Source organism: Branchiostoma floridae, chromosome 18 (assembly GCF_000003815.2).
Source record: "Branchiostoma floridae strain S238N-H82 chromosome 18, Bfl_VNyyK, whole genome shotgun sequence".
In the NCBI taxonomy this organism is placed as follows: domain Eukaryota; kingdom Metazoa; phylum Chordata; class Leptocardii; order Amphioxiformes; family Branchiostomatidae; genus Branchiostoma; species Branchiostoma floridae.
The window spans coordinates 3,258,450-3,276,734 of record NC_049996.1 but is presented as its reverse complement, the minus strand read 5'-3'; the positions used below and the strand labels follow the sequence as shown (position 1 = coordinate 3,276,734).

Here is an 18,285-nt window from a genome sequence, read left to right as displayed (position 1 = left end):
ATCACTCAGGCAGGATTGGACCAGTCCCCTTGTCCGATTGTCCAGGGGCCTGAAAGTGCCAATTTGACAAGTGCATGTCCAACCCCCTCCCCATTGCAGTATTTGCTGGTTGCATGTTATTGTTATTAAGTTTTTGTTATTGTTTTTACCACGGTTTTACGCCACCAATTATAGCCCCCAAATAATTGATCATCAAGAAGATTCTGAAATGCCTGAGTCTGAAATATTCTATATAGTTTTCAAGCTTTCTGTAATTCTGTTTGTAAACAACATTGAGATTTCTACTGCCAAAAATAGAATGATTAAACAGGAATATATGCAAGCATATGTAGTGTTTTTCAAGTATACCTGACAGTGTAATGTGTTTGGCATTAGGATAAAAAGATATATTTCTGTTGTGTTTACTTTCCAACTGCCATGTTGACTTAGAATTTCATTTGAACTCATTCAACCGATTTTGACAGTTGGTGAACCTTTTTACTTCTTGTTAAATATTGACAATGACAAATTGAAATACTGTCTGTATTTTGCAAATGGGAAATTCAATGTTATTAAAATCAGAGAACCGTCATGTAACTGTATTGACCTGTTTCGAATTTTAGTCTTTTTTTGCCTTTTTGGAATTTTTAAATTACAAACATTTTTCGTTGAAGGGGATATTACCGTTACATGCTGTATACACCTCACAATAAGGTATCTTGAATGTGAAATCCCAGTAGTGTTAATAATTATCCTAATGGCTTTTCCGTTCCTTTGTTGTGACCTTGACTCTGCAGTCTGCCAAACGGTTACGGCAGAGGTCGTTTGGAGGTGAGAGCAAGGCGGACACAGCGAGTCTGGACAGCAGTAACCACAGCCTGCCGGTACAGCCACAGGTTTGGGTTTTATGTTGTACTAAGGTGAAATTTTACTATTATTAGATAGCCTCTCTGCCCTATAGTTTTGTAATGGGCCTTCTGGCAGGTTTCTTTGGAACTGCAGCAGAATTCTAGCTAGTCTGCTCATTTTGTCTTACAAAGTGCTTAGTTTCAACATGCATAGTAGTAGACTGTAACAATTATAGTTTGCTAGTACTTATTTAATGTATGATATTATGAAATTATCAGATGAAATGTAAAAATACGGATATGACAAGTTCCAAATAAACAAAAAATTCTTCTAAATTAGCAAGCCAATTTATTGGTCAAAAAAGACTACCGTATTTTCTCATAGTACTCAAAATTTTCAAAATCCAAAAGCTGCTTCAAGTTATTGCCAAAGTTTATGTGCGTACTGAATTTGCGGGTTTTATCTCAAATAGACGGGAAGAGGACCTCAAACCTGTTGTTTTCATGTGCTTTAAAACTTACTGTTACCTTGTTTTGTGAATGAAAATAATGTACTGCACTGCCTTAGCTATCTCCGTCGGTCACTCTAAGTACTTGCTCAGGCATTCGTAATCTGAATTTTGAGCATCAATTAAAATAAAACATCATTGTAGATGCAATTTAACTGATCCAAAATGTGTTCATGATTGTGAAGAAAGAATGCATGATACTTCATTTGAGTTTTCACATTTTACTTTTCCCATAGATTTGTCCATTGAAAAAATATGGCAGTATTGTTCATCTTGCCAATATTTTCGTTACAGCGTTTCTCTCCGAGCCCTCACTCCGGCCTGCCCGTCAGTCAGCACCAGCGAGCCACATCCTACTCCCCGAGCACGTTCGTGAGTTCCCGTAAGTCCGGTTCCGTGCCCAACGGTAGCGCCGGGGAGACCTCCCCACACAGCTCACTCTCAAGTATGGCCTCCGACTACTCGGCTCACAGCTCCAACCACAACACCAGAAATGTAAGTTTCAAAATTTCAAAATTTTTTAAATTATGTTTCATAATCAATACAAACCAGGGCTCTTTCTAAGAATTGTTTGTCTGTCCTTCCTTCCCTTCTGTCCAAAAAAAAATCTTTATGACATGAATGTGTTTTCCATAGTTTGGCAACTAAAAAACAACAACAATGTTTTCGCAGCATACTAGGAATGGATTTGAAATAGATATTATAAACAATGGTATTGCAAGTAGTGGTTCTAAAGCGAATACAAAATTAGCAATATTCGAGCAACCGCATTTGTCCGTTAGCAATGAGTCAGAGATTTTGGCCCTACAACCCAAGGGATTTACCTGTCAATGCTGTCAATGTGTCTGTTGCTAAGCCCATATTGCTATCTTTCTAATTGCAGTTCTACTTTGCACTGCTAGGTGGGTCTGCAGTAGAAATGAAGGCCCAAACATGACCAAGCTTGTATCCAAATCAACTGTATTGAGGGGGGATAAAAGCTTAGTCATGTTAGGGGCTGTGTATACTGCAGCACCACATATTGGTGGGAAGTAGTATTGCCCTGCCAAAAGCTTATACAGTAAAACCTGCCCAAGAAGACTACTCAGGGAGTGTTAAAATCTAGTTTATATGAACAGGCATTGTTCATGACCATAACCCTCTACTCCCCCACCCCCCAGTGTCGGTCCACCCCACCCCCTCCACTCATCTACTCCGTCCAGCGACACCACCCCACGTACAGCCGCAGCCAGAGCGACCCTTCCCAGCATGCTCGGCAGCAGTTTAAGGAAGACAAGATCATCGAGAGGATCAACCAGCTACGAGCGCAGGTGGCCAGTAACAGGTGGGTCATCTTCAATTTTGTTATTATATAGAAACTAATGTATACTAAACATGCCCTTAAGTCAAGTTTGCACAGTTTTACAGGAGGGCCTGGATGCCCCTTTTCTGGAAGGCATGGGTAGCCTGTTTTGATATTCATTTGATTCTTCTTCTGATTCGTAGCAAGGCGATAGATTTTTTGTGATTGCCTTCCTTAAATTCAGCACAATTTGTAGAGAGTTCTTCTGAATTCAGCATAAATCGTTGTTGACACACCCCTTGTAGATTCTCTTACAGAAATTATTCGTAGAACCCAGAGGTCCTTACCCTGGTTATCAGAGTACAGCGCTAGCCGGCCAAAGGAGTTGTGCGTGGCGGCATAACTCCCCGAGCCGGCTACTTTGATCTACGGGGCATGTTGCTAGGGGCTCGGGAAAGACTCGTAGCGGCTGAGCGTTGTTCTCTGGCGACCAGGGTTAGAAGTCCTGGGTTGAATGCTGCCATCCTACAGATTTTGTTTGTTGAGCTTGGGAGAGGCTCTTTACATGTTGCATTATTGTTTAAAAATGGGTACCTGACTTTGGTTGGGGAGGTAAAAGGCAGTGGAAGGAGAGGCTCCACCTCCCAATACTTTGCACTATCTAGTTACACTGTGGATGACAAACCACTGTATCTACTGCAGCCTTAAAAAGTCTTTTGGACTACCTACATGTACCTATCATTGACATTCTGCAGCTGGTGTATTTCAGAAATCTTTCTCAATATGAAATCTTTACTAATGCTGTTCTCTGTTCCTTGCAGTAATGGTTTAGGAGAGTCTATGCTGGTTCCCTACACCAGTAAACAGGACATGCGGGGCTCCAACGAGGGTATTTACTCTCCCGGATCCTCCAGAAAGAGCGGCCTGTTCGAATCCGAGGGACAGAACTACGACTACCACCCCCACAACAGGCTGTCGGTCAAATGTCATCCTCCACAGATCAGAGTTCAAGGTTCAGAGGGCAAGGGTCAGGGCAGAGAGGGTAGGGGTCATTCCAGTGGCTCCTATAATGATGATACGCTTTCTTGGGACAATTACAGTCCATGTATAAGTCCGACGGGAAAGCTTACGGGTGCAAAACTTTCAAACGGGTCGGTATTCGACGACGACCTTCAAGTGGTTAAACCAGACGATTTATACTCCCCGGGGAGCGAAGGCAGCGGAGGTATGCCGACTGAAAAAGTTGGTCCGTCTTCCCCTGGGACAGAGATGAGTGTCACCAGCCACCCTGGGAATGAGAATGGTCATGTGACCACCATGAATGGTGAACATGGCGGTAGACTGATGGTGAACAGTCACATGTTGTTCCCGCGCCCGTACAGCCCCGGAAGGGGAGCGAAGAAAAAGAACGGCTTGCCGTACACGGAAGTCTCTCTAGGCCAGACTGAAAACGGACCCGAACTGCTGTGGAAGAGAAGAGAAGACGTAGAGCCTTTAGACAAGGAAACGGGCAAGAAAGGGACGGAAAGCGAATTCTACAAGAAGTTGCATCCAGAAGCAAGACAGTTTCTTGCTCAGAACGGGATCGATATGTCTTGGGAAGACAACATCCACCAAAAGGAAAAGGACGGAAGGAAAGAGAAGAAAAGGGATGATCCCAGACTTCCGATGACGAACGGGCTGTCAGAGTTAGAAAATGGTTCTGTTGTGAAAAGGCCGTCAGCGACTAAACTGAGCAATAATACTTGGACAAAGAGAGACTGTCAAAAGAGGGACACAGAGGAAAAATGTGCAATGGTAGAAAACAGTGAACAATCATCACACAAACCACAATCACTTCTCCACAGTTCTCCAGCTTTTGTTAAAAACAGAACATCTGACCCTAGTAGGGGTAGGTCGCCATTTCCCAGCATGCTTAGCAAAGCAGAGCATGATGGGACATCTCCCAGCCTGCCTTGCAAAGACTTGACAGTTGAGAATGGAACGGGCGGCGGCTACAGGCCCGTTCTCGTTAGCAACCTAGTTAGACGATTCCAAGAAATGGAGAAGAACGAAAAGAAGACAAACGAGGGTAAGCAAGCGTCTTCCCAGAATTCCTGCAGATTCGGTAACTCTGACGTCGACGGTCGCAGGTCAGTTGAAGACGGAGTAAGAAGTCCGTTCAAGCCAAGAACTGAAGACAATCTGAGTTTAAAAACCCTAGTTGAAGACGACTTTGGATCTTTGAGTTGCGAAGCAGAAGGGGCAAGTGCCTCCAGCTGTGCCAGAAGTCCCAAGCATTCCCCTCCAGTAAGGGATACGCCTAGCAACCACACTGGCCAATCAGAATCCAGCAATGGCATTCTGGGAGATTGTCTGATCAACCAATCACTAGTTGGCATGGAAGAGAGGGATGGTAGTGCTTTGATGCTCCATAGAAACGGATCCCCCATACAGAAATATCACAGAGAACCTAACTGGAAAAACTACGCCCCCGAAGGCTATGTAAATAAAGCCACCAAGTCGTCCCGCAGTGATTTTGTAGTCGATGGAAGTGAAAATTGTCAGAATCATTGCGTACTGAATAACGAAAACGCTGAGAGAGGTTCCAAGCCAGAGCCTGTCGCTTTTCATCAAAATAGAGTTCCGAAACCGAACTATGTGAATAGACAAGAATTGTACATAGACGAAGAATCTCTCCAATGTAGTACGGAAGGATTCGCAAAAACGCAAACCAAGACCATAAACGCTAACTTCTCTGGCTTGCAAGGGCCGAAACCGTTCAAGACTCCAGTGCCAAAGCCATATGCGGGTCCGCCTCTACAACTCAACAACTTGTCAACAAGTAACGGTACCGGCGCGACGGGAACTCAGGACAAGAGCCAATACAACGTCACCGAGAGCGAAACCGTGCCAAAATCCTCCCTGGTTGCTTTAGACCAGGTCTCGAACTCTTCCAAACCATTCATAAAAGTTAGAAACGAAACTAGCTCTCCGCAAATTGGTAGTAGAAAAGACCAAGAGCTAGCTTTTATACATAACGAGTTGTGTATACACGAAGGTACGGCGTCATTGAACAGTTCGACTAGCGATCTCGAACTACGAACCTTCCAAGAACGGTTAAAGCTAGACCTACCCGATATAACCACAATCAAGACCGATTCAGGTTCAAGCTCGGATAGCTCACCCGAAGAGAGCACCAAACCGTTATCGATGGGGAGCTTGTTTGCTCCCGCGTCCGATCTAACGCAGTCCGACGCTAGCGAAGACGTGACCCCCACGAACGCGACGGCGCGTAGAGTCGGCGAGAGTGGGTTCGTGAGAAGTAATTCCTTCACGGTGTTGGAAGATGATCACGAGAAGGAGCGGTCTTCGCCAGAGTTGGACAAGTGTTCGGAGCTGGAGGGAGAGTTCATGTTGGACATGGGGAAGGACCATAGGGGCAAGGAACCCAGGTAATGTAATACACAATCATTTGTAATTACTGTGCAATAACGTACATGTTATTGGTCAATTGGCTAATTGTGCAAACCGCGTTGTGAGTGCATTATGTTTTTGTGAGTTTGAGTATGTGTGTGTGTGACACTGTGTGTTTGTAATTATTGTGACTGTGTGTATGTCTATAATTATGTTTGTATTTACATGTATGTGTGTATGTGTGTGTGTTTATACATGTGTGCATGTATGTATGTGTGTCAGAGTATGTGTGTGTGTGTGTGTTTGCATATCTGGCACTGTACGTGTGTGCTTCTGTTTGTTTGTGTATTGCGTATGTTTGTGTGTGTACATGTGTGTATGTGTGTATTGTATCACGTTTGTGTTCATATATGTGTGTTAACTTGTATAATGTATATTGTGTGTTTGTGTGTGTGTTTGTCTGTCTGTCTGCTCATGTGTCCACTGGAAAACAACTTTGCTTGTTTCTACAAAGGAAAACTTTAATTTGCCTGTTATCCAGTCATTGTGACCAATGAACAGTTTGGAGTTAACATTTTAACAGTATTCTCCAGCTAAACTTTAATTTGTGTTTGTATTACAGACAGTCAATTCAAGTTGCATGAGTGACTGTAATTTGCAATTTTTTGTAATTTCTGTTTTAACTGCATGGAGATTAGACAACAAATTTCCAGTGCTGTGAGCCAATTGTCCAATATTCAGTTATCTGATAGATGTACAACATGTATATTCCCCCAGTTCCCCTCCAGCCAGAGAAGGCCTGTCCAAGTCCCAGGAGTCTCTCCTGTCTGGAGAGTCGCTAGACCTGAGTCTGTTTGAGAAGAGAGAGGGACAGGCTGACCTCACACTGGTATGTCTGGGTCTCTCTCGAACTATTGTTAGTAACAGTAACTGTTACAGTAGTTATAGGAGTGTACTTGGTCTTGTATTCATAATATCTCACCCTTCTTTCTTAAATAGTATTCTGGTGTCAGAACAAAATCAAATTATACTATTTTATAGGTAGACTGCCGCTTCTTGAGTATATCCACAAAAAGCAGCTCTTTGAACATGAAGTGCCCTCTAGAGACTGAAGTTGGCATTGCAACATTATAGATCTATACTGTCGAGTAGTCATGATAAATACCATCATGCCATATTGTTTGAATATTGCTGTTTCTTGATGCTTTGAGTCATTTAGACTGATGTGTACAGGTGTTTAGAAAGATATACATGGCAAATTACTAATACTTTCTTAAGTTCTGTTTTAAGTTTATCACCTCCATGAAAATGGAGTTATAGTTTTACTAGGCATGTGTGTTTGCATGTTGCATTTCTGGCACTCTATCTCCAGAATATTTCGAGCAATTGTAAGGATATTTCGTGCATGTGTTGGTGTTGTTAGCCCTACGGTTCGGTCTGATTTTGGGCCTTCTGGTGGTCAGCCTAGGTACTGCAGCTTGATTTCCTGTGTTAGCCTTGGCCATCTTTAATTTGGCCTTGGACATACTGTGGTCTTGTTACAGACATTGGGCAGGTTTGACCAATATATTGACAATTCCCCCACCCCCCCTCTAGAGCACATTGCTGATGGATTCGGATGATGATGATGGACCTCTGGATAAGGAGCCTATCAACTTTGTGGAGAGGTGGAAGCAGAGGAGCAACAACTCCACCCCTGTCAGACTGCCTGACTGGAGCCCCAGCAAAACTAAGGAGGAGCTCTCACGCAAGGTCAGGGGAGACCCCTAGTGGCTATTGCTATAGCTGCAGTTTTGTTGGTTCACCACTGGGATTTCCAATATTACCATGATGATACATGTGATGATGAAATTTCTTTTCCTTACCAGTAGTAAACACAGGAGAAACCCCTAGTGTCCATTCTTTGCACTGCAGCATAGTTCAATCACTACTGGGGTTTCCAATATTACCATATACTTCTATAACATAGTCACACGACCATTCAGCCCCACAGCTTTTGAGAAATGATGTTTTGTTTCCTGTACACAGGTAAACAAGCCTTCGACTGCACTCCGGTTAGACCTGGATAGAACCAGCCACCAAGGCCTATCCGAAAACTAGCATAGCCACTCTACCATTCAACCCCGCAGTTTGACTATATCAAAAAATGATAAGAATAATAAATGATGTTTTGTTTCCTGTACACAGGTAAACAAGCCTTCGACTGCACTCCGGTTAGACCTGGATAGAACCAGTCACCAAGGCTTATCTGAGAACTGGCTCCTGGGCATGCCCACAACCAACTCTACCTCCACACAGAATTCCGCGTTTCCCAACAAAAATTCCGGTTTCCATGCCAACTCCGGAAAGCTGGCCAATGGCTCGCCTCTGCAGAGACGTAGGTGGATGGACGGGTTTGACGACACGAAAGGTCAGAGGTCGAGGGTAGCGCCGCGGTCGTCGCAGACGTGGGAGCGAGGCTGTACGGCGAGGCCGTCGGAACGGTCGAGAGACATGTGGGCGGGGTTCTCGGATGGGGAGATCGCGGAGTTAGAAGAGAAAGACGGTCACGTGAGGTATTTATTTATTTCTTTTACCTTGGTTGCAAGCCTCTCTAAGGGATTTCACCCTGATTTTCGAAGAGTTCCTGAGTTATAGTACAATATTATTACTGTATTTTCTCGATTGAAGTATGCACTCCGATTAAGATAATATGCACCCCCTATTGGTCTTCACTCACTCGCACACTCTCACTCCGGCGAGCTCGCTCGGAATCTCTTAAACAAATCTATTTGACAGAAACGTAAAATAGAAAAACTCAAATACTGTATGCATCTCTTCTCCACCAATTTTGAACACATCTTGGCATGGATGATTTCAAGTTATGATGTTTTCTTCTCCCTTCTCAAAATTTAAAATGAAATTTTTAGCATTAAGTAAGGATGCTTGACGTGTACATTTTCCCCACTGGCATTGTCTCTACAAACTTGTCAGGGTTCGAAATACACATACTTAACTTGCAATTTGCAAGTAATGTTTGAGATTTGCACGTAAAGATATTCTGAACTTGCAATCTTGCATGTTGAAAATACATGGCCTATAGTAAAAATACTGAGTAGTTAGACACCCTTAGACTCTCAGACAGAACGACATATGGACGTCTTTCTTTTTCCTTCCTTGTTTGTGCTTGAAACATGCTGATTATGTGGATATCTTTCCAAAATTTCAAGTTCTGTCTACATTTTTATGCGCCGATTTCTGTCTGTCAAAAGAATGGGCAAAATTCTCATCTGTCCTGAGCAGAAAAATTCCTCCAAAAGACAGAATGATGGATGCTGGCTAGATCATTGCAGTATAGACTAGTAGTATTTTGCATGTAACTTTTTCAAATTGCAGGTGAAATTTTTGCCAACTTGCAATTTTGAATGTAGCAAAAAAAAAGTATTTCGATCCCTGCTTGTGAATCACTTTATGCAAGTTACAAAGAATCTGTTCATGGAAACAACATCCTTCCCAAAAATGTAGCACCAACTTGCTCTATTTGAAGTCCTCTTCCCATTTATCCGTGCAATAAACTCAAATAAAGTAGACAAAATCATTATCTATAGCAGGACCAGGGCTCTAGCCAGCGTCCGTTTTTCCGTCAATTGACGGAAATGTGCTGTGTCTGACGGAAAAATTTTAAAACCAATCCGTCAACCTTGACGGACAAAAATCCTTGGTGGAAGCTACAGGCTGCTTGGGGACGCTGTCCACGGCCGTAAAAGCCACACACTGTTTGTCTTGCTATTGTAAGTTATGATTGTTGACAATGTGTGTCGGCGCCCTTTCGCATACGATAATCTCATTAAAACCCGTTTTTCAAGGTCACAGTTCAGTCCTTCTAATTAATTTTCGCGGTTTTCGCGACGATTGTAATTGGCTGACGGAAAAAAATTTCGAGCTGGCTAAAGGTTTGGAGGTCAGAGGTTGATGTCTTTCTTCCATCCAGGTACAGACCTATCTTCAAAGAAGGAGAGAAGTTTCCAGGTTTCGCAGATGAGGAACCTGCGGAAGTGGTACAGAGGAAAGGCCTGTACGATTCCGCGTACGGAACAAATGGGATGGACGGGCGGGAGTCTTCGGGCGAGGGCATCTCCAGCCTGATTGGGAAGGACGAGGTGTCGGAACCAGAGTCGCTCAGCGCTAAGGTAAGTCACTGTTTTCTTTTTTTCTGATCTCATCTCATAGTCTATCCACGGGTTTCAACTATTTGACTTTTGGGCACCACAGAAAACCTTGCAACTTGTTTTCTCCACCCTTCTTGGTTTTCTGTTTTTCGTTATTACTTTGTGTATTCCAGTCCATTTCCTGTTATCGTCCTCCTATTTTACGTTGCCTGCCCCCTTCATCTTCCTCTCTGCAGGGTTGAACAAGTTTTCTAAAATCCACTTGTCCTATCGGGCAAGCACATAAAAAATGTACTTGCCCGAACCAATTTTTCACTTGCCCAAAATTCAAATGTCACTGTTACTAGTATATGCATTTTCACTTCCAGCAATGGAATTCTCTGTAGACAATTGCTTGATGTCATGACTGTAAAAAGCAACAAGTATATCAAAATTGCACTAAAATCAATGGAAAAATCTTACTTGCCCGATCGGACAAGTGGGGTAGGACATGCACTTGCCCGAACAGCACTTTCACTTGCCCTGGACAATAGGGCTAGTGGACTTGTTTATCCCTGCTCTGGACGGTTCATTGTATGATAGTTTTGGCTAGTCCAGATGACTTTGATACATGGTCACATAATACCATTTCTTTTTTCAGTTTCTTTACTTTGGTTAGGAGGTCTTGGTACAAATCATGTTAAAGAGCCCCTGCCTCTGGGGTTGAATGCCCGTTTAATTAAGTTGGAGATTTTTGCAGTGACTTCTCGGCAGAAATATGCATTATGCTTTATTATGTTACATGTACATGTAATACCATGTTGTCATAACTGCAACTCATAATATGCTTCGTTATGTTACTTCTGCAACTCTTGATTTTCATTGTGCCTCAAAGTTTAAGTGCTGCACACATAAATGAATTTACTGTAATGTTACAAATTAAAATCATATTCTTAAGTTTAATCTCAGATTGAAGCTTTGATTGGCATTTCTTCAGGAGAGAGCAAATCTTTTGGACTCTCTGATTGGCAGCGATGACTCGTCAACGGACTCTGATGATGAAAGAGATCACCACTTGTTTACTAAGCTGCGTCTGGCAAGAAGAAGTGAGTATAGCATGAACTTTGATGGACAGAAAGGGTGTACTTGATGCTGACCACTCAAGAGAGCCCCCTAGAGACTGATGATGGTATTACTGTATAGTTCTCAGAATGGTACACTGTAATTGTGTCATCCTTCTAGGAGAAATGAGTATAGCATCTATTTTAATGGACAGAAAAGGTGTACGAAATTGGTGCTGACCACTCAAGGGAGCCCTCTAGAGACTGATGTTGGTATTGCAGTATAGTTCTTAGAATTGTAGACCTCTGTGATTGTTTCATCTTGCCAGGAGAAATGGTATAGCATTTATTTCAATGGACAGAAAATGTGTACAAAGTTGATGCTGAACAACTCGAGAGAGCCCTCTAGAGACTGATGTTGGTATTGCAGCATAGTTCTTAGAATGGTAGACATCTGTGATTGTGATTGAATCGCAACCAATGTCTATTATCCTTTGGGGTAAAATGAACTAGATTGAGCTGGTTCAGTTAGTTAGTAACTAGAAGACTCTGATTCAAATTCTTGAGAAGGCATCTCGGTTGGGGCTGCACCCGTCATTTGGAGGGGACATGAAATGATGGTCCCGTGCTCGATGAGGTGCCTTGAGCACGTTAAAGGGAATGGCTAGCAACCCCTCTGTAAATATATACCCTGCTACAGAAACAGCAAGGAAATTTGCTGCACTATATACGTGTATGTGCTCTATATGCACTACAAGGAACTTGAAAATACAGTATCATTAAACCAGCTGGCTAAATTGCAGTACTTAATTACTAAAAGTATACAAAAAGATGGTTCTGTCGACAATTTTAATCATACATGTACATCATAAAGCATACAAAAGTCATATAGAATATCAGAATTTTTCTAGTTTACAGAAACAATGAGAATGTAGTTTTTGGTTTGAATAGATGTTGATGAAGAAAGAAAATGCCCTATACAGTAATATTATAAATGACTGAGAGTAACTGTTACTATAATTAGTGTAATGTCGTCCCCTAGGTGTAAAGCGGAACCAGGTGATTCGCGACTCCCAGGCGGGGTACGTGTCGATTGTGGAGTTCCGTGCCAGGAACATGTTCGCCAGGTTCGGGGAGCCGGAGAAGGAGGCCGTCGCGTGTTTCGACTTCCTGGAGGAGCTGTCAATCAGCAGTGTGGACAGGGAGGAAAAGGTCAGAGTGATAAGTAAGATTTTTAAAACTTCTTTAAAGGCAACCTAAGCAATATTACAGCATCAAAGTGGAAATATTCTGAATAAGGCAATCGTTATGATATTGACATCTACTGCACTGTATTCTCACATTTACATCATCATTTCATACTTTGAGCAGTTAAAAACGGCCCAGAGACAAGTTGCACGAGGATATTCCTTATTATTGTACCCCCCTAAAATCTGGAATCCTTGTGCAACTCATTCCCACGCTGTTTTTAACGGCCCAATTTATGAAATAATGATGTAAATGTGCTAAAATAGTGTATTAAAAAGAATTGTCAATATTATACAGACTGCCTTATTCAGAATATTTCCACTTTTAACAATGTGATATTGCATAGGTTGCCTTTAATGTATCGTATGTCTCTATTCAATCTGGCTAACAGCATTTAGAAATAGAACTACCTATACAAAGAGCTACCTTCCACTCAAAAACCATGTCCACAGCTTTCCATAATACGAGATATCAAAACAGGAAGTTCTGTTGTAGTACTGTGGAAAACTACTATAGGGATATTATCAAACTTGACCTCTTCTGACCCCTGCCCACCTTCCAAATATCATAAGGATCCATTCTCAAGTATGCTTGCTGGCAATAGACTCACACACTCAAACGCACACACAGATGCAAACAGACACATGCACACAGACACAAAGCTTTGTGGTGATGTTGTGGTGAAATAAACAATAAACAACAAACGACACCCAAAACGTACCGCCCGTACAGGGAAGGTATTAAAAATAAGAATGAATTTAAACTTACAATATGTTCTGACCACCACTGCATGTATTTGTTCATTAATCTTTTTCACAGTAGTGCTCAGACCAGTTTTGATTACTGTTCAAACTGTCAAGTTTTTTAGAGTTAAGCAGATTGAAAGGACAATAAAATTGAGTTTAAGTGAAAAAATATCTTTTTTATTTCAGTCCTTGAAGACTTGTATACAAACTTTTAAGTTAAGTTTGAAAGGACAATCAAATTTAGGCTAAATCTTTTTTTGTATCTTATTCATCAGTATGCTGGAAATGGAGCAGATAAAAAATGCATGTGTTGTACTGTCCTCCATTTTCTACCCTACCCCACCGCTAAATATCGTACTGCCCCGCTACATCACCACCGGATATCGTACCACCCTGTCGCGACACACAAAACAAACCGCCAACGCAATTACGTGATGTCTGACATCTTTCCAGTTCCAACCAACCAAAGTCAATTCTTTCCATGACGTTACCTGAAAACACCGCCGAATATCGTACCACCCTGTTCCGACATGCAAAGCATTGATTTAACCGCCAACGCAATCACGTGGTGTGTAACTCGTGTGACATCATACCTGAAAATGCCTTCTGCCCCCGCCCACATACGACCCCACCCCACACCTGCGTTGACCGCATTATCTCAACGACTTGGAATGTTAGCTTCCGCTTTTTCACCGGGCATACCAGAGGAGATTAATACAGCTCATACAAAATGGGATTCCCCGAATAAAAGAGGAAGTTGGCTTGATTTCTGCCAAACTTTGTATCAGTTGAATATGTCTTAGAAATGTTAAATGGACATTAGATATTTCTCTGAATAAAGGCCAACAATGAAGGAAATGAACGAGACAGGTTTTAAACACATGCTATGAAATCTACATTTTGTTAACTGGCAATAAACGGTTTTTCTTTTCATTTTTTTTCACACATTATGGTTGGCCTCCATCCAGAGACCATCCGGTATTTAGAACGTCCTGTAATATTGAGTATTTTATAAAGCTGCTAGCAGTTTTTCTCAAGATACTTTCAGAAAAATTGAATAAGACAATTATCAAGTCCTCAGCCGAAAGAAAACTTCAAAAGATATACAATAGGTTAACCTAAAAGAGACATTTTTGGAGGATATCTCAAAAAGGTTCAGAAAACGAGATATTAAATGTATCAGGCATAACATGACTGTATTTAAAGGCATACTACGCAGTTTTTTGCACTCAAATTTGAAATATTCTAGAATTAAGAAATATCAGATTTACTACTACTTTTTGTCACTTTTTGACACTTTTGTGTCATTATTTCACGTTTGCAACGTAAAGGATTAGCCTACAAACATTCCGCTCTAGGCACCCTGTAACCTTGTGTCCCCCCAAGTTAGACCCTCCAGGTCTTGCTTGCCACCGGTAGGTCCCCCGGGGTGGGGTAATCAGTTAGCACATGCATGGCAGACTGCAGATAAAGAACACAATGGAGATCTTCTTTGGAAACACCTAACGTAAGGTTACCAGTTTACGGTCGATTTGTTAACAACGCAGTTTTACGGAAATCGCGCAGGCAGAAATTAAAAACTCTCATTTTGGAAGATATCTTAGTCGGTCTGCCTCAACTTCTGTGTGGTATAATATTTCTTCTGAGTTGGATTTATCGCCGTGCGAGCTGCTTCAATAAACAAGCCTGCAGCCAAAAATTCTTTCAGGGTGACCAATTTACGGTCAGTTGGGTGTTTCTCCCTGTGGTTATTTTTCTAAAGGTCATGTAATTGATCATTTCCCATAAAAAGTTCCCCAAGTAGTTCACTGAGATAACACGGTGGATGATTGTTTACATCGACGCCATGCCGTGCACTTTGCATCGCCGCTAAACGTACCGGTCGGTCATCTTCGCCCCAACAGAACGCCACTCCTAGCACCATACTGTTCCACAACTTGCCAAATGGTACTCATGACGTCGACGACGCATTTATATGTTTTTTATCAAGAGTATAGATAGTTATTGGCCTTGAAACGCGTTCAGTATACGTTGGCTTCCTCATGCCGTGCCCTCCCCACATGAATTTGGCTAAAACAGCGCCCCTTAGCGATTTTGCCCTGCCCTCCAATGCACAAGCTATGAACTGCATAGTCACGTGGTACAACATGGCGTTCGAAAACTACCGGCTCGGCGACGACAGTCATTTGTTTTCGTGTTAGTTTTTAAGACTTCTTTTGGATAACATACATAAAATCACCATGAATTCTTGAGATAAGAACTGCAGGTTTGGTTTCAGACGATTTTGCAATTGATATAGAGTTTGTAGGATTTAGAAAGAGGGGACGAAGTTAGCGGTTGAGAATTACGATCAAAGCGGGCCATCTGTAACAGTGTTCTACGATCATAAATCGTCAATTTAAATTGTTGGCAGGCTTTTCAAATGTTTAGTCGGCTGCTTTGCTTGATGCAAACATATATCATAAATAAGATACATGCACATAGATCCTATAGACGTACTTCTTGCCTACTGAAGAGAATTTTATTTTTCACAATTCACCTTGAAGTCTGCACCGCCCATTGAAGTGACCGTAAACTGGTCCTGCACGTAAACTGGTAACCTTACGTTATATCTAATCATTCTAAAATAGCATATAATCATGAACTTATTAGTCTATTTTGTAGGATATCAACAAGCTAAGGTCATATTCCCTTCAAAACTGCAAGAAACCTTCTACAGAAAGCTAGTCTACTGTACTCAGAGGAACTGTCAACTGGCCCCCCACTGGGAAGCCAGGCTGATAAGCAAGAAACAACAACACACAGAGGCAGTAACCAGCCTGTGCCCATCTGTTTCTTGGAAGATCACAATTTTTATACATCATAATGTGGTGCATTGATGTCGCAGCATCTCTCCATGAATATTGGTATGCAATGCTATAGGGTTGATTGAGCTAACAATGTAAAGAAAAAGTAGGAAAAGCTACTTTTTGTTTTGTTCAAAAATCCCGTAGTATGCCTTTAACATGATGAGCTGAAAAGCAAAATTGTCCTTACATTGATATCAGAACAGGGTTGTAGCCAGTGCCCCTCTTTCTGTCCTTTGACGGAATTTTGCAGCTAGGGAAGGAAATATATTTTGCCCATACCGTCCTCTGTGACGAACAAAAATCGATATGTAAAGGTATTATTAAAAAACTGTCTCCCTTTTGTATTTTTTTTTAGCAAAACAGATGACATTGAACTATTACAGCTTAGTCTACCAGCAAAATTTATGCCTCAAAATGCATTAAATAGCGTTTCGGAGGCTCTAGATTTGAACAACACAACTCTGTATCAGGATCCTACCACGACTGAAGGGGAATCCCCTTCACACAACATGTGCCCACATGCCACCATAGAGCCGGATTAAAGAGGAAGTCAACAGAAACTACGTCAGTCTGAGGGCATTTTGTGGTATCCACTTGACTGTACCAGTGTTTTGTATTGACTAACAATGTGGCCGGAAACGTGGGTGGGGGGAATACTTCAAGAATGTTTTGAAACGTGTTGACGTGGGTTGTAGCTAGGCTAGGATACAGGTAAATGCAGAAATGTTCAGGGTGGTTTTATGTTCGCGGTTTTTGGGGTGACCACTTCACCGCGAACTTAAAACCACCGCAAAAACTCAATTTTCCCGCTAACACAAAATGAAGTCCACGCGAAATTAAATGCATTTACAGTACTAGTCAGTCTAATCATCATGTATATGTACAAAGGCCACAAATATGTCTAGTAGAACAGGAATTGTCGTAAAAATGTGAAAGTTGTAGAGAATTCTTGGAAGTGAATTATCATAATTAATACCATACTTTAGAGCACTTATTTGCTCTCTACTTATTTGTATAACATGGCAGTCATTATAAACAGGTGCAAAAATCAACCTGTTGTGATGATGATAGTTCAAAGACAGGATGTAATTCTTGGCCATAGGGGAAGGAAGCAGAAGTTAACATTCCTGAGAACAAACTTCACAGATTTTACACAGTCTCGTATGTAAATGTACAATATGCTACAGATGCGGGCGGATATACCAATGCTCCACTCTTATTCTTATATCAGGAAATTCTGGAGGAACTGAGAAGTAAATTCTCCTTTCATGGAAAGCATATGTAGCATGGATAGTTCAGTGGTTAGTGGCCCTGCCTCTGGAACAATAACCAGTGAGTTCGGTCCCAGCTGTGTTGCTCACCCAACATGCATGTTACCAGAAAGGGTTTAGTCCTAATCATTAGCTTAAAGACAGAACGTTAAGCTGAGGTCGACTGTTCGTTGTACTTGTTAAAAAGAGCTGGGGATCTTCCCGGTACCATGAACCTAGCTGTAAATACATAGCATCTGTCTTCTCTGTCACGACCAGTGGAAGATTAGCCCTCGTGCCCTTGCGAAAGGCAGTGTCTTTACACAACTTTCCTCACTTCACTCAGGCAAAATATGAGTACCTAGCTCCGACAAGGGCCGTCCCTTGAATAGGACATTAAATGGAGGCCCTCTGTTTTGGGAGAACCACACCTCGAGCATTTTAAAGAACCTGTCACACTTATCAGAAATTGTAGGCCTGGGGTACTTCCCGGATCAAACCTTATAGTCTGGTCTCCTGGTTGACATCTTGAAAAGGTGATGGTCACCTGTTATGTCAATCCTTCCACAAATGTGCTAAAACTGAATAGATAAATGAAAATAGATCAAACTAGTGATAGTAAAGTTGTCTTTTTTCTTGTATTTCTGACAGGATGAAGACACACGACAGCACACCCCTCTCCAAAGTGACCAAGACAACAGCAACGTCCCCAACAAGGCCGACTCTCCCAAAACCAGCAAGGATGATCACAACAACAAAATCAGCGGGAGAAACCATTCCCACCCCGAGGAGGGGGAGGTAGGGGTCGACGGAGGGGCGGAGCGACCGGGCAGTTCGCCCGCTAGTTCGACAGAGTGCCTTTCCTTTAGTGACTCTCTGTACGACAGCTTTTCGTCTAATCCGAGCTTATCTTCCAACGATACGTAGGAACGACGAAAAAGGTTCGACATCCAGAAAGTAAGATACGTAAGCTAACATAAAGCCATGCCA

General features: G+C 42.1%; 2 protein-coding genes across 2 annotated transcripts in view; both read left to right on the top strand.

Moving 5' to 3' along the window:
- Nucleotides 1–3,729, top strand: part of LOC118405986 (nck-associated protein 5-like) — an 88,262-nt gene extending 84,533 nt beyond the window's left edge. Inside the window, exons 11-15 of the mRNA XM_035805840.1 lie at nucleotides 777–875; nucleotides 1,631–1,831; nucleotides 2,497–2,660; nucleotides 3,440–3,660; nucleotides 3,719–3,729. Coding sequence (XP_035661733.1) covers nucleotides 777–875; nucleotides 1,631–1,831; nucleotides 2,497–2,660; nucleotides 3,440–3,660; nucleotides 3,719–3,729 — 696 coding nt within the window. The remainder of the gene's footprint in view (nucleotides 1–776; nucleotides 876–1,630; nucleotides 1,832–2,496; nucleotides 2,661–3,439; nucleotides 3,661–3,718) is intronic.
- A 57-nt stretch (nucleotides 3,730–3,786) lies between these two features.
- Nucleotides 3,787–18,279, top strand: LOC118406099. The gene is made up of 8 exons (XM_035805962.1): nucleotides 3,787–6,052; nucleotides 6,792–6,903; nucleotides 7,611–7,766; nucleotides 8,202–8,569; nucleotides 9,985–10,183; nucleotides 11,139–11,247; nucleotides 12,245–12,414; nucleotides 17,947–18,279. Exons 1-8 carry the CDS (start codon nucleotides 3,846–3,848, stop codon nucleotides 18,220–18,222), a joined length of 3,597 nt encoding a protein of 1,198 aa, XP_035661855.1. The 5' UTR covers nucleotides 3,787–3,845; the 3' UTR covers nucleotides 18,223–18,279.
- Nucleotides 18,280–18,285: the final 6 nt, after the last annotated feature.

Bases quoted from the DNA above. Each gene is read 5' to 3' on its own strand.
- LOC118406099 (XM_035805962.1), top strand. From the start codon at position 3,846: ATGCCGACTGAAAAAGTTGGTCCGTCTTCCCCTGGGACAGAGATGAGT. The intron at 6,053-6,791 runs GTAATGTAATAC...ATATTCCCCCAG, and splicing joins CATAGGGGCAAGGAACCCAG to TTCCCCTCCAGCCAGAGAAG. The intron at 10,184-11,138 runs GTAAGTCACTGT...GCATTTCTTCAG, and splicing joins CAGAGTCGCTCAGCGCTAAG to GAGAGAGCAAATCTTTTGGA.